Here is a 14,126-nt window from a genome sequence, read left to right as displayed (position 1 = left end):
TAAGGTAGCCTTGAAATATTAGATGAAAATTTATGACACAATTTAGAAATATGTTAAATCAAAATGTATGACTCAATCTAAAAATATTAGATCGAAATGTATGATGCAATGCAGAAATATTAGATTAAAATGTATGATGCAGTCTAGAAATATTAGATTAAAATGTATCATGCAGTTTAGAAATATTATATCAAAATATGACGCAACCTAGAAATATATAAAATCAAAATTTGTGACACAGTCTAAAAATATTAGATCAAAAGGTGTGACACAACCTAGAAATATTAGATTAAAATGTATGATGTAACCTAGAAATATTAGATGAAAATGTATGACAAAATCTAGAAATATTAGATTAAAATGTATGATGTAACCTAGAAATATTAGATGAAAATTTATGACAAAATCTAGAAATATTATATCAAAATATATGACACAACCTTGAAATGTATTAGTCAAAATGTGTGACACAATCTAAAAATAAATCAAAATATGTTACACAACCTAAAATATTAGATTAAAATGTATGATGTAATCTCAAAATACTAAATCAAAATTTGTGACACAACCTATAACTACTATATCAAAATATATGATGCAACCTAGAAATACTATATGAAAATGTATGATGCAATCTAGAAATATTGGATTAAAATGTGTGATACAACCAAGAAATATTAGATCAAAATGTGTGATGTAACCTAGAAATATTAGATCAAAATGTATGACACAACATAGAAATATTAGATTAAAATGCGTGACACAACCTAGAAATACTATGTCAAAATGTATGATTACAAGACACTACTGTGATTCGTATAACTTGGTCAGTTGTTTCCACTGTGAGAAGGGAAGAAAAACAGGAGATAGTGATCCAAATTTGTTAATTTAAGTGAGAAACTATCAGTGATGTAACTCATGTAACAGTTGAGATGAGAAAAGTGTTTTTTATATTATATAAAGATATGAGCTAGGCTGAGTTTTTTGTTTATCTTTAAAACAACATTAGATGAAAGTTTTGGTAATATAGTTAAGTTTGTGGTTTTTATGAATTCTTTAAAGCTTTCTTGCATTCATTGGGTTTTGATTCCTTGAAGTTTGTTCTGTGATTGTTAGACATGCATATGAAATACAGCAGCACTTTGGATTTGTTAAAATGTGTTCTCACAATAGATTAATCATTTTAATTTAATATTTATATGTTTGTTTGAGAGACTGTTATCAGACATTGACTGTGTATGATAGCTTGTGACTTTGACCACTTGACAGATATTTTTGCCATGGATGGGTTATGATATATCTCAGTTGTTGCAGTTTTAATGGGGTACCATATCAAATCATTATCCATTAAAAATAACTATTATGTTTGAGTTGTCACAGTCTGAAATATTTGTAAATGATTACAGTATCCTCTGCTTGCAGTGATTTGTAAGCTGTTATCTGGTATGAAGTGTTATCTTCATGCCACATGGAGCTGACACACACAACTTTATATATTTTGTCATTTCTGTTAAGTTTAGAATATTCGTTGTACAGTGAAGAAAAAGAGATTATTAAATTCTTTGTTTTGGAGCAAAATATATGAAACAATTCATATATACTGAGATAAATGTCTCATGTTTAGAATGAGACAAGAAGTAAGTTAGTAGACATGTTCTGTTATATGTTTTCATGTGTGCTTTAAAATATTTAAATGTTTTCAGTTGTTTCCTACATGATTTGATACCAGTAACATAAGGTATAAAACAGAACAAGAAACAAGTGTCAATTATAGAACTTTGGAACTAGTTGTGACATAGAATCAAACCATAGCATTTACCTAAGTACTCAGAGCTCCTCTGCTTTCCAAGAATGAAATGTAATAACAATGTGTGTGTGTGTTAGAAGTGATAACAATTACAAATTGTATAAACTGCTTGAAAGTAACATTGTAATAATGTATAAAAGTTTGTTGGTTATATGGAGTTAAAGAATCATAGTGTAATTATAAATTAAAAACTTTAAGGTGTGTATTGTATTATGTAAACGTAACTAAATACATTAACAAATGTTGTCACTTCTCTGTAGGATTTTGTTTTTTATATCTTTATTTGATTATTACTGGCTATGTCTCTAACCCACTAGTCTGTTGCACGATTTTCAGGCTTGTTTTTACTAACCATGTGCCTTTATTTTACCTTTCTTGGCTTGAGTTTTCATTACAACCTTGGTTTCTGACTGCCTAGGATTACCTTGTAAGTGATTTAATTTTCTAATATATTATCAAAGCATACAGCTGTTTGTGTTAATTCATTACAAGTTATTCCAATGTGTGTATTAATTTCTTCATTTTTTTATTTTATTGTTATTTTTACATGAGTTGTTTAGAAACAGTGCTAATAAGTATGCTTATTTTTGTAGAAATCAACTTTATATATGTAAAAACAGCTAGTTTGGGTCGAGTAAATGCTTTATGTAGAGGAGCGAACAATGTTTCGACCTTTTTCGGTCATCCTCATGGTTCACAAAGAAAGAAAGAGGTAACTGACCAATAGCTGACCACATATTTGAAGGGAGTTGTGTAACTGAGTGTAGGAATGTAGAGGGCGTGCTTAGATATTTGATTATATTTATTAATATAGGTGTTCCTTTGTATTGATTTATTTTAGGCTTGAATTGTTGTATAAGTAAGGGTTCTTTAATTTTGTGTTTGTTTATGTTTGTTTCTTTATTTAGTATTTGGGTGTTTTCTATGATTATGTTGTGTTTGATTTGCAGTGTTCGAAAACGTGTGAAGGTGACTTTTTGTGTTCTTTGAATTTGGTTTCCATTTTTCTAAAACATAACCATTGAAAACACCCAAATATTAAATAAAGAAACAAACATAAACAAACACAAAATTAAAGAAGCCTTACTTATACAAGAACTCAAGCCCAAAATAAATCAATACAAAGAAACACCTTTATACCTATATTGATAAATATAACACTGCACAACAAAGTTTATGCTTCTTGAACACTGCTGGGTGTTTCTTATAGATTTTTGGCTGCTGATCACGAAAATCACATCCAAATTTGCTCATCATGTATGCTTATCATGTATGAAGTTAATGATTTTGATTATTCATGCAGTTAAGTGATCCAAGTGATGGTTTCTGTTATTACTGTTTTTTATTATTCCAACAGTTCGTTGATCCAAGTGATGGTTTCTGTTACTACTGTTTTTTATTATTCCAACAGTTCATTGATTCAAGTGATGTTTTCTGTTACTACTGTTTTTTATTATTCCAACAGTTTGTTGATCCAAGTGAAGGTTTGTGTTACTACTGTTTTTTATTATTCCAACAGTTCATTGATCCAAGTGATGTTTTCTGTTACTACTGTTTTTTATTATTCCAACAGTTCGTTGATTCAAGTGATGTTTTCTGTTACTACTGTTTTTTATTATTCCAACAGTTCATTATTCCAAGTGAGGGTTTCTTTTACTACTATTTTTAATTGTTCCAACAGTTCATTATTCCAAGTGAGGGTTTCTCTTACTACTATTTTTAATTATTCCAACAGTTTATTGATCCAAGTGACAGTTTCTCTTACTACTATTTTTAATTATTCCAACAGTTTATTGATCCAAGTGAGGGTTTTTCTTACTACTATTTTTAATTATTCCAACAGTTTATTGATCCAAGTGAGGGTTTCTCTTACTATTATTGTTAATTATTCCAACAGTTTATTGATCCAAGTGAGGGTTTCTCTTACTACTATTTTTAATTATTCCAACAGTTCATTGATCCAAGTGAAGGTTTCTCTTACTACTATTTTTAATTATTCAAACAGTTCATTATTCCAAGTGAGGGTTTCTCTTACTACTATTTTTAATTATTCCAACAGTTTATTGATCCAAGTGAGGGTTTCTGTTACTACTATTTTTAATTATTCCAACTTTCTAACCAAAGAAACAAAACATTGGTATTATGTTTACATGTTTTTAAACACAAAGCTACATAATAGACTACTTATACAGTTCTAACCTTATAAGCTATTTTGTTTTTAATTTCAAGTGTGTTAATATACAATGATTAGAGATGATAAATCTCGTGATTCTAGGATATCAGGCTCATTCCAGTTGTTGCTAATTTTTTTTTTCTTGTTTCTATTATGGTAAACATACTGATGCTATCTATCATTGTATTTACAAACATTAAGTAGAAAGAAAACAGCTCCCATAACCAACTTGGGTTTTCCACTCCTAGTGCTGGTTAGAGAGAAAGCAACTCACAATCAGCTTTTCTTTCTTTGCTGCTATATATCATGGACTAATTGATTAATACAGCCCTTGATTAATTGAATATCAAATATTACTAATTGCCTATATCTAACCTCAGATAAAATTTGATGTTGATTGGTGCTTAGCTTACCATAACTAGCAGCTTAACTCTATGGTAATAGTTCAAGATGTAGGAAGTAGCTTGATTATGTTGTCAAATATATTTTATTTACTTTTCAATAAAGTATCCAGAGAAAAATAATTTTCTTTATTATTACATTTAAATCATACTGAACACTAAATGAATCATGTTCTGTTTTGAATTTTTCCATGAATAAACTTTAATTATATGTGTATTTTTTACTTAAACTGAGGCTTATACCTATTTACTTTAATTTGATTGGCTGAAGAACGGTGTAGGAGTATACAGTATGTGGTTAATCCAAAGCTCATATAAAATTGTTTGTGAAATGTTTAATGAAGGACAAAAGTTTATTATACTTACATTTTTACTGTAGTCCGATGAAGTTTACTTGGAAGCACAACTCCAGAACATCACTTCTATTCCTATTTGTTTGGAACGAGTCTCATTAGAACCATCTCAGAATTTCACTGCTCGTCAGCTGAATATGTTAGATAATGGGTGAGAATTCTCAATGACAGCTTCTGTCATGTTAAGCTGATGGTTTTTGTACATAATGTGTTTCATGATGTCTTCTGTGTGTTTAGAAGTGGTTACACATTATATTGCTTTAACTCTACCTGTGATATTGTGTTTCATGATGTCTTCTGTGTGTTTAGAAGTGGTTACACATTATATTGCTTTAACTCTACCTGTGATATTGTGTTTCATGATGTCTTCTGTGTGTTTAGAAGTGGTTACACATTATATTGCTTTAACTCTACCTGTGATATTGTGTTTCATGATGTCTTCTGTGTGTTTAGAAGTGGTTACACATTATATTGCTTTAACTCTACCTGTGATATTGTGTTTTATGATGTCTTCTGTGTGTTTAGAAGTGGTTACACATTATATTGCTTTAACTCTACCTGTGATATTGTGTTTTATGATGTCTTCTGTGTGTTTAGAAGTGGTTACACATTATATTGCTTTAACTCTACCTGTGATATTGTGTTTCATGATGTCTTCTGTGTGTTTAGAAGTGGTTACACATTATATTGCTTTAACTCTACCTGTGATATTGTGCTTCATGATGTCTTCTGTGTGTTTAGAAGTGGTTACACATTATATTGCTTTAACTCTACTTGTGATATTGTGCTTCATGATGTCTTCTGTGTGTTTAGAAGTGGTTACACATTATATTGCTTTAACTCTACCTGTGATATTGTGTTTTATGAGGTCTTCTGTGTGTTTAGAAGTGGTTACACATTATATTGCTTTAACTCTACCTGTGATATTGTGTTTTATGATGTCTTCTGTGTGTTTAGAAGTGGTTACACATTATATTGCTTTAACTCTACTTGTGATATTGTGTTTCATGATGTCTTCTGTGTGTTTAGAAGTGGTTACACATTATATTGCTTTAACTCTACCTGTGATATTGTGTTTCATGATGTCTTCTGTGTGTTTAGAAGTGGTTACACATTATATTGCTTTAACTCTACCTGTGATATTGTGTTTTATGATGTCTTCTGTGTGTTTAGAAGTGGTTACACATTATATTGCTTTAACTCTACTTGTGATATTGTGTTTCATGATGTCTTCTGTGTGTTTAGAAGTGGTTACACATTATATTGCTTTAACTCTACCTGTGATATTGTGTTTCATGATGTCTTCTGTGTGTTTAGAAGTGATTACACATTATATTGCTTTAACTCTACCTGTGATATTGTTTCATGATATCTTCTGTGTGTTTAGAAGCGGTTACACATTATATTGCCTTAACTCTACCTGTGATATTGTGTTTTATGATGTCTTCTGTGTGTTTAGAAGTGGTTACACATTATATAGCTTTAACTCTACCTGTGATATTGTGTTTCATGATGTCTTCTGTGTGTTTAGAAGTGGTTACACATTATATTGCTTTAACTCTACTTGTGATATTGTGTTTCATGATGTCTTCTGTGTGTTTAGAAGTGGTTACACATTATATTGCTTTAACTCTACCTGTGATATTGTGTTTTATGATGTCTTCTGTGTGTTTAGAAGTGGTTACACATTATATTGCTTTAACTCTACCTGTGATATTGTGTTTTATGATGTCTTCTGTGTGTTTAGAAGTGGTTACACATTATATTGCTTTAACTCTACCTGTGATATTGTGTTTCATGATGTCTTCTGTGTGTTTAGAAGTGGTTACACATTATATTGCTTTAACTCTACCTGTGATATTGTGTTTCATGATGTCTTCTGTGTGTTTAGAAGTGGTTACACATTATATTGCTTTAACTCTACCTGTGATATTGTGTTTCATGATGTCTTCTGTGTGTTTAGAAGTGGTTACACATTATATTGCTTTAACTCTACCTGTGATATTGTGTTTTATGATGTCTTCTGTGTGTTTAGAAGTGGTTACACATTATATTGCTTTAACTCTACCTGTGATATTGTGTTTCATGATGTCTTCTGTGTGTTTAGAAGTGGTTACACATTATATTGCTTTAACTCTACCTGTGATATTGTGTTTTGATGTCTTCTGTGTGTTTAGAAGTGGTTACACATTATATTGCTTTAATTCTATGTCTTCTGTGTGTTTAGAAGTGGTTACACATTATATTGCTTTAACTCTACCTGTGATATTGTGCTTCATGTGTTTCATGATGTCTTCTGTGTGTTTAGAAGTGGTTACACATTATATTGCTTTAACTCTACTTGTGATATTGTGTTTCATGATGTCTTCTGTGTGTTTAGAAGTGGTTACACATTATATTGCTTTAACTCTACCTGTGATATTGTGCTTCATGTGTTTCATGATGTCTTCTGTGTGTTTAGAAGTGGTTACACATTATATTGCTTTAACTCTACCTGTGATATTGTGCTTCATGTGTTTCATGATGTCTTCTGTGTGTTTAGAAGTGGTTACACATTATATTGCTTTAACTCTACTTGTGATATTGTGTTTCATGATGTCTTCTGTGTGTTTAGAAGTGGTTACACATTATATTGCTTTAACTCTACTTGTGATATTGTGTTTCATGATGTCTTCTGTGTGTTTAGAAGTGATTACACATTATATTGCTTTAACTCTACCTGTGATATTGTGTTTCATGATGTCTTCTGTGTGTTTAGAAGTGATTACACATTATATTGCTTTAACTCTACCTGTGATATTGCTGTACTTTTAAGTGGTTGGAAATTTCTCTTGTAACTGTACCATTGCTACACAGTAATATGGTTGTGAATTTGCCATTATCCAATTATATAGGTGTTGAACACGTTATTCCGTTATCTATGCAAATCATTCTGATAATGCGTAGTTAACCTTCCACAGTATGTTGAAACATTGTTCTAATAATGCGTAGTTAACCTTCCACAGTATGTTGAAACATTGTTCTAATAATGTGTAGTTAACCTTCCACAGTGTGTTTAAAAATTGTTCTAATATTGTATAGTTAATCTTTCAGTGTGTGAAACATAGTTCTAATATTGTATAGTTAATCTTTAAGTGTGTTTAAAATCTGTTCTAATAATGTGTAGTTAACCTTTCACAATTTATTGACAGTTCGAGTCTAGTGTTTGGAGAAGTTAATTGTCTCAATCCATTGGATAGCCGTCAGTATCTCTTCTGCTTGACTCCTAGAGCAGAAAGGGAAGGAGATAAAATTCTGCTGAAAGGTGTCACCAGCATTGGTAAACTTGACATCGTGTGGAGGTCAAGCATGGGTGAGAGAGGTCGGCTTCAGACATCTCAGTTGGAAAGAATGGTAGCTGTTAACTTTGAACAATTTTATTTTGAAATAATGAATATTAATGGTAGAATATTCTATGAGTATTTCGTATGTTCTAGTGATTATTTTATTTTGAAATAATGAATATTAATGGTAGAATATTCTATGAGTATTTCGTATGTTCTAGTGATTATTTTATTTTGAAATAATGAATATTAATGGTAGAATATTCTATGAGTATTTCGTATGTTCTAGTGATTATTTTATTGTGTTCCATACAGTTACAACTTGTTTTTGTTTTTTAAAATTGTTGAAAAGCTTGTTTTTTGTTATAAAATGTTATGAAAAAACTGCAAATTGAGTATGTTTTCTGTTTTGTTTGTAAAGTAGAGGGATATATGAAAATATTGATATTTTATTAGAAGTAACATTATCATAACACGTTCTAAAGTTTGTCACTGCTATTATACATAAATACAAAGATGTACAAGGTGCAGATACACATGCTACATGAAGATTTTAAAAGCATTTTACCTATGTAAAATCCATGTGTTCAGGACCTGCACATGAAACCAAGGTGTTAAGAGATTTGGTATGATCACATATAACCCAGTTGTTAAGGGCTTGGACACTGTGCACATGAAACCAAGGTGTTAAAGACATGGTTTGCTCACATGTAACCAAGTTGCTAAGGGCTCACAGTGTGTTCACATAATACCAAGGTGTCAAAGACTTGGCATGTTCACCTATAACCAAGGTGTACAAAAGATTTCCATGTGTTCATTTAAACTCCAAGTATTAAGGACTTGTAATGTATTCATACAGAAGTGAAATGTTAGACATAAAACCAGTGGTCATGCCATTGGTAACATATATAAACAAATAATCAGCAGTTTCATAAATTTTATAGGTACACTATTGATAAGTTAAGATATGAATTACAGTTAGTCAAAGAGATGCTAACACACTAATTTTCTTGTTTGGATTATAGTTTTTCCTTCTTTCCTGTGAATGATGACATGCAGGATATTTGAGCTGTTTTTTGAACTTTGTGTTTTACTTAGGACTTGTATGTAAAATATTTGTTATTGTCGAATCTCTGAGTTGTATATCGTACCATAACTGTATAAACAAATATCTCCTTTTACTTTATTAATTGATGTGAACTGACTTGTACAGAACATACAGTTGTCTTTATATTACTGACTTGTACAGAACATACAGTTGTCTTTATTTTACCAACTTGTACAGAACATACACTACTCTCTTTACGTTACTGACTTGTATACAATATACATTGTTGTCTTTACGTTACTGAATTGTACAGAACGTACACTACTGTCTTTACAAATTATGATTTTATCATGTTTACAATTCTCTAGTTTAGTGTTTTGTATAAATTATATATTAATGTTTTCTACAGCCTTCATGTTAGAGGTTTATATTATCTTTATCGTTGTTTAAATTTATGATAAACAAATCAGCTACATTTTTTTTCAAACCCCTTATAATTTTTTATTATACAGGGTGGCCCGTAAGTCCCTACCCATTGATATGTTATTCTAAACAACGTTATAATACTAATGATGAGTTGAAGGCAGCTGTTACTGCGGCATTTGGAACAATAACCCCTGCTAAGTTGAGGAAAATGTCTCACAGAACATGGTGTTGCATAATATTATGCAGCGAGAATGAGGGACAGCACACAGATACACTGGATACATAAGATATATGGATGGGTATGGACTTATGGGCCACCCTGTAGATTATTAGCGAACTTTTTACAATTAAATCACAACCTTTGCCAGTATTTCTACTTTATTTTTTTACAAATTTATTGTACATATTACTTTTATGTTAGGCTCCAGGCTATGGGGATATTAGACTAGTAATTGAAGAAATTCCAAGTATGGTCACTTTGGAGAAGGCCTTCCTCATTGGATTTAGAGTCTGGAATACTTGGTAAGGGTTTTGGTTCCTTTGTTAAAATAGAGTAATTCAAAGTGCATGTTAATTTATGCCCTTGACAACTAGAGAACAAAGGTTCCAAGTGGCAAAAATGTACAAGAATTTGTGGTTATGATGGAATTACACACACAAAAGATTTTAATTTGTAGAATGTTTATTATATTTCACAATATTTCCTTCAGGCTGACAAACAGTGCATCTTGTTCAAAGTAAGACATATAAAGTTGTGATGAAGATGGATGTGTGGCATGCAAACTTCCAACTACTAAACCTCAGTTTATTGAAACAAGTTCTCATTAAGAGAATGTATGTATAAGTACAGTTAAAGCTCATACAGACTTACATATAACACAAGTTTTACTTATACCACACTTACATGTACCATTAGTATATATACACACCACACTTGCACATATCACTAATTATATATAATCACACTTACATGTACCATTAGTATATATACACACCACACTCGCACATATCACTAATTATATATAATCACACTTACATGTACCATTAGTATATATACACACCACACTTCACACTTACATGTACCATTAGTATATATACACACCACACTCGCACATATCACTAATTATATATAATCACACTTACATGTACCATTAGTATATATACACACCACACTCGCACATATCACTAATTATATATAATCACACTTACATGTACCACTAGATTTACCAGTACCAGGTGTAACTAAAGTGAAGTAAGATTATAGAATATTCTGTTTGCACTGTCTGCCTCATGATCTTATTAAGTAACCTTTTGAAAATGCTGAACTGATAGGGATTTTATTAATTTCTGTCAGCACTCTTGGACATAACATTTGATCTAAAAAGTGGTGGTATTTTAAGTTAAACACTAACTGTAAACATCACCAGTTTCTGTTCTCTGGAACGAGTGGTAATTTGGGGTGGTATTAAACATAGAGACATTTGTATTAACTCTCTCAACAAAGGCTTGGCCTATTTGACTTACCACCTGACCTCATTGCACTCGTTTAAAGTCTTTATAGATTTAATACTTCTAACTTTCAGTATAGTGTACATGTCTTCAAAAAATTGTGCAGTATTTTGGTTAATATTATAAATCTTTTCAAACAAAATGACGTTCCTTAGTGAAGTATATTTAATAAAATAAAGATTTGTTCATGAATATGTTGAGCATATATTTTGAATAGTCCATATGTAACGTAATTTTCATGTTAAAATTAAAAATACTTTTCCTCATCTCACAAATCTCAAATTTCCTTTCTGTGAATTCTAAAACTAAATGGAATCGGTCAATTTGACCGATCTAGTAACCATTAAAATTGAAATAAATCTAAATGACTATTCTTTATATTTCCTTGTAAATTTAATAATGTAATTTTATATATTATTAAAATATGTATTATTAGCTTTGATTTTATGCTGTTCTTATTGGTATAACATAAACAAAAAGTAGTTTATAAAATTTTGAATGTAACACACTAAAACCTAGTGTCATGTGCAGTAGAGAATACTCATGGCAATAAGGTTAATATGGTTTTGGTTTCTTATTATATTCTGTGTTTGTCGAAAAAGAAATGTCTACACGTTTGCTTATTTTGAATATATATGTATATTTTTTGTTTGTTTGTTTCAAGTATATTTGGTAAATCTTGATACTTTTTTTCTTCTACTATGGAATTGTAAGTAAAATTCTCTTATTCCAAGGTAAAAATAAATTTCTTTTTAGTTTACATAACAATGATATATGTTTAGAAGATAGAGAAAACTGTAATTGTTTCCATTGTAGTGAGCGCACAATGGACCTTGTCCTTACACTAGACAATAAGATTAGCCAGGGATTATGGTGGCAGGGAGTATCAGGACGTGGGTTAGGAAAGCTTGAACCTGGTGCTAGTGTTGAACTAAATCTGACAGCTTTACCAGTTAGAACTGGTATTCAGGTAAGGACAAACCTAAATTAATACACCTTCCGAGAGGAAAGGTTTAGAGGAACAACCTCTTAGAACTGGTTTTCAGGTAAGGGCAAACACCAGTGAATACATCTTCTGAGTGGAAAGGTGTGGAGGAAGAACCAGTTAGAACTGGATTTCATGTAAGAACAAATATCAGTGAATGTATCTTCTGAGGGGAAAGGTGTGGAGGAAGAACCAGTTAGAACTGGTTTTCAGGTAAGGGCAAACACCAGTGAATGTATCTTCTGAGTGGAAAGGTGTGGAGGAAGAACCAGTTAGAACTGGATTTCATGTAAGAACAAATACCAGTGAATGTATCTTCTGAGTGGAAAGGTGTGGAGGAAGAACCAGTTAAAACTGGTGTTCAGGTAAGGGCAAACACCAGTGAATACATCTTCTGAGTGGAAAGGTTTGGAGGAACAACCTGAAAGAACTGGTGTTCATGTAAGGAGCAACAATCTGTTAAAAAGTTATGAGTAAATTAAGAGGTTTATTGTTTATGTAGATGTGATTAAGGTAAGAGGTTCACTGTTTATATAGATAAGAGTATGGTAAGATCTTTACTATTTAACATTTGTGTTTAGATAAATAGCTGTTAGGAGAATTGTTGATAATTAAAATCTGGATTCAAGTGCAATGGAACTGACTATAAATCTCTGTACTTAGATTGGTATTTGTATGTAATATCCTTAACTGCTGAGTTATTTATTACTACAGAGATGGATTTATTTGTGAAAGATAAATCCTGTGTTCTTACTTCCTCTAGGTGGTATCTGGGATCAGATTGACGGATGTTTTCTTGAAACGAATGTATGATTATGATGACATTGCTCAAGTGTTTGTAAATTCGGATGAAATTCCAACATAGAACTTCTTGTTTAGTTAAAAAAAATATTACTGGTGGGGAGTTTATGGCTAATTTAGTAATATTTATAAAGCTTGTAAATAAACAAGTAAATGTAAGTTTTGTGTGTTAATTAATTTGAAGTTTTATGTATTTAAAATCATATTAATGTAGTATAATGGGAAAAATGTAATTTATCATGTTTAGTCATTGTAGATTTCTTCATACATATAGCTGTACAGACAGAATGGGAGTTTTGTACATTAAACATAATAAAGACCAAGTTATAAAGAGACAGCTAGAATTTCTTGTTTCTTTTATGAAAAAAACATTCCTAATTTAACAGTGTAAGACTAGATGGAAGGCAGCTAGTCATCACCACCCAACACCAACTGTTGGACTACTATTTGGCTAATGAATAGTGGAATTGACTGTCACGTTATAATGCCCCCACAGCAGATGAGCATGCTTGGTGTAACAAACCGGTGACCCTTAGGTTATGAGTTGAGTAGACTGCATACCTCAGCTATGGAGCATTGATCATGTTTGGCTCTCAGAAAATATGAATATGTTTTTGTATGTTTGCCTTTATCGATGGATTTGAACCATTTTTGGGAGGATAATGAAGAATAATGTTATTCATATGTTCATCATATTTTATGAAAATCCAAACACTTAACTGAAACATACAGCAAAAATACTGTTAAAAGTTGGTCTCTATGTTAACAGATAAGGATATTTTGGGTTTCATGACCTTGACCATTCAAAAACTAAACATTTCCAAGTTGGGTTATAGTCCAAATGTATGCCAACTTTCACCCAAATTTGTATGGCCATTTTCTAAAAATTATGGTTAAAAACACACACAAAGTATGAAAACATTTATCCACCTTTGGTAGCAGAGGTTAAGGACCGAAGTCATTACTTGTTAATATTTCTAGTTGATACAACATTATCACGACCTGAAAAGTGTGTCCATACTTAAGTCTTATTGAGCTGTATAATTTTCAGAAGATTTAAAATCCCTTTAGTTATTTGTGACATACTTAAGTGTTTTTGGATGTTTGATTTCTTTGGTGTATGAAAATAGAGGGCTGTATGTATCAAAGTACAGAACTTGCAGTAGGTAGAAGTGAAAGTACCAGTGATCAGAGGAAATGGGATAGCTGAAGGTGTGAACTGTTATGACTTGAAATACATTAACTGAACAAACTGTCTGTTATCATCATCATTACTCAGGGAAGGGGTTAAGTGCAAACA

The 14,126-nt window shown here is 31.2% G+C and overlaps 1 protein-coding gene across 3 annotated transcripts in view; it reads left to right on the top strand.

Annotated features, from left to right (window-relative positions):
- The window catches only part of LOC143245379 (trafficking protein particle complex subunit 13), a 38,749-nt gene extending 25,586 nt beyond the window's left edge, over nucleotides 1-13,163 (top strand). For all 3 annotated transcript variants that reach the window (XM_076491648.1, XM_076491647.1, XM_076491649.1), the window contains exons 7-11: nucleotides 4,761-4,885; nucleotides 7,926-8,127; nucleotides 9,953-10,053; nucleotides 11,857-12,010; nucleotides 12,789-13,163. In XM_076491648.1, the coding sequence (XP_076347763.1) occupies nucleotides 4,761-4,885; nucleotides 7,926-8,127; nucleotides 9,953-10,053; nucleotides 11,857-12,010; nucleotides 12,789-12,890 (684 nt within the window). In that variant the 3' untranslated portion in view covers nucleotides 12,891-13,163. The remainder of the gene's footprint in view (nucleotides 1-4,760; nucleotides 4,886-7,925; nucleotides 8,128-9,952; nucleotides 10,054-11,856; nucleotides 12,011-12,788) is intronic.
- Nucleotides 13,164-14,126: the final 963 nt, after the last annotated feature.

This window comes from Tachypleus tridentatus, chromosome 2 (assembly GCF_004210375.1).
Source record: "Tachypleus tridentatus isolate NWPU-2018 chromosome 2, ASM421037v1, whole genome shotgun sequence".
Taxonomy (NCBI): domain Eukaryota; kingdom Metazoa; phylum Arthropoda; class Merostomata; order Xiphosura; family Limulidae; genus Tachypleus; species Tachypleus tridentatus.
The sequence above is the reverse complement of the archived record's forward strand: the minus strand, read 5'-3'. Positions and strand labels throughout refer to the sequence as shown.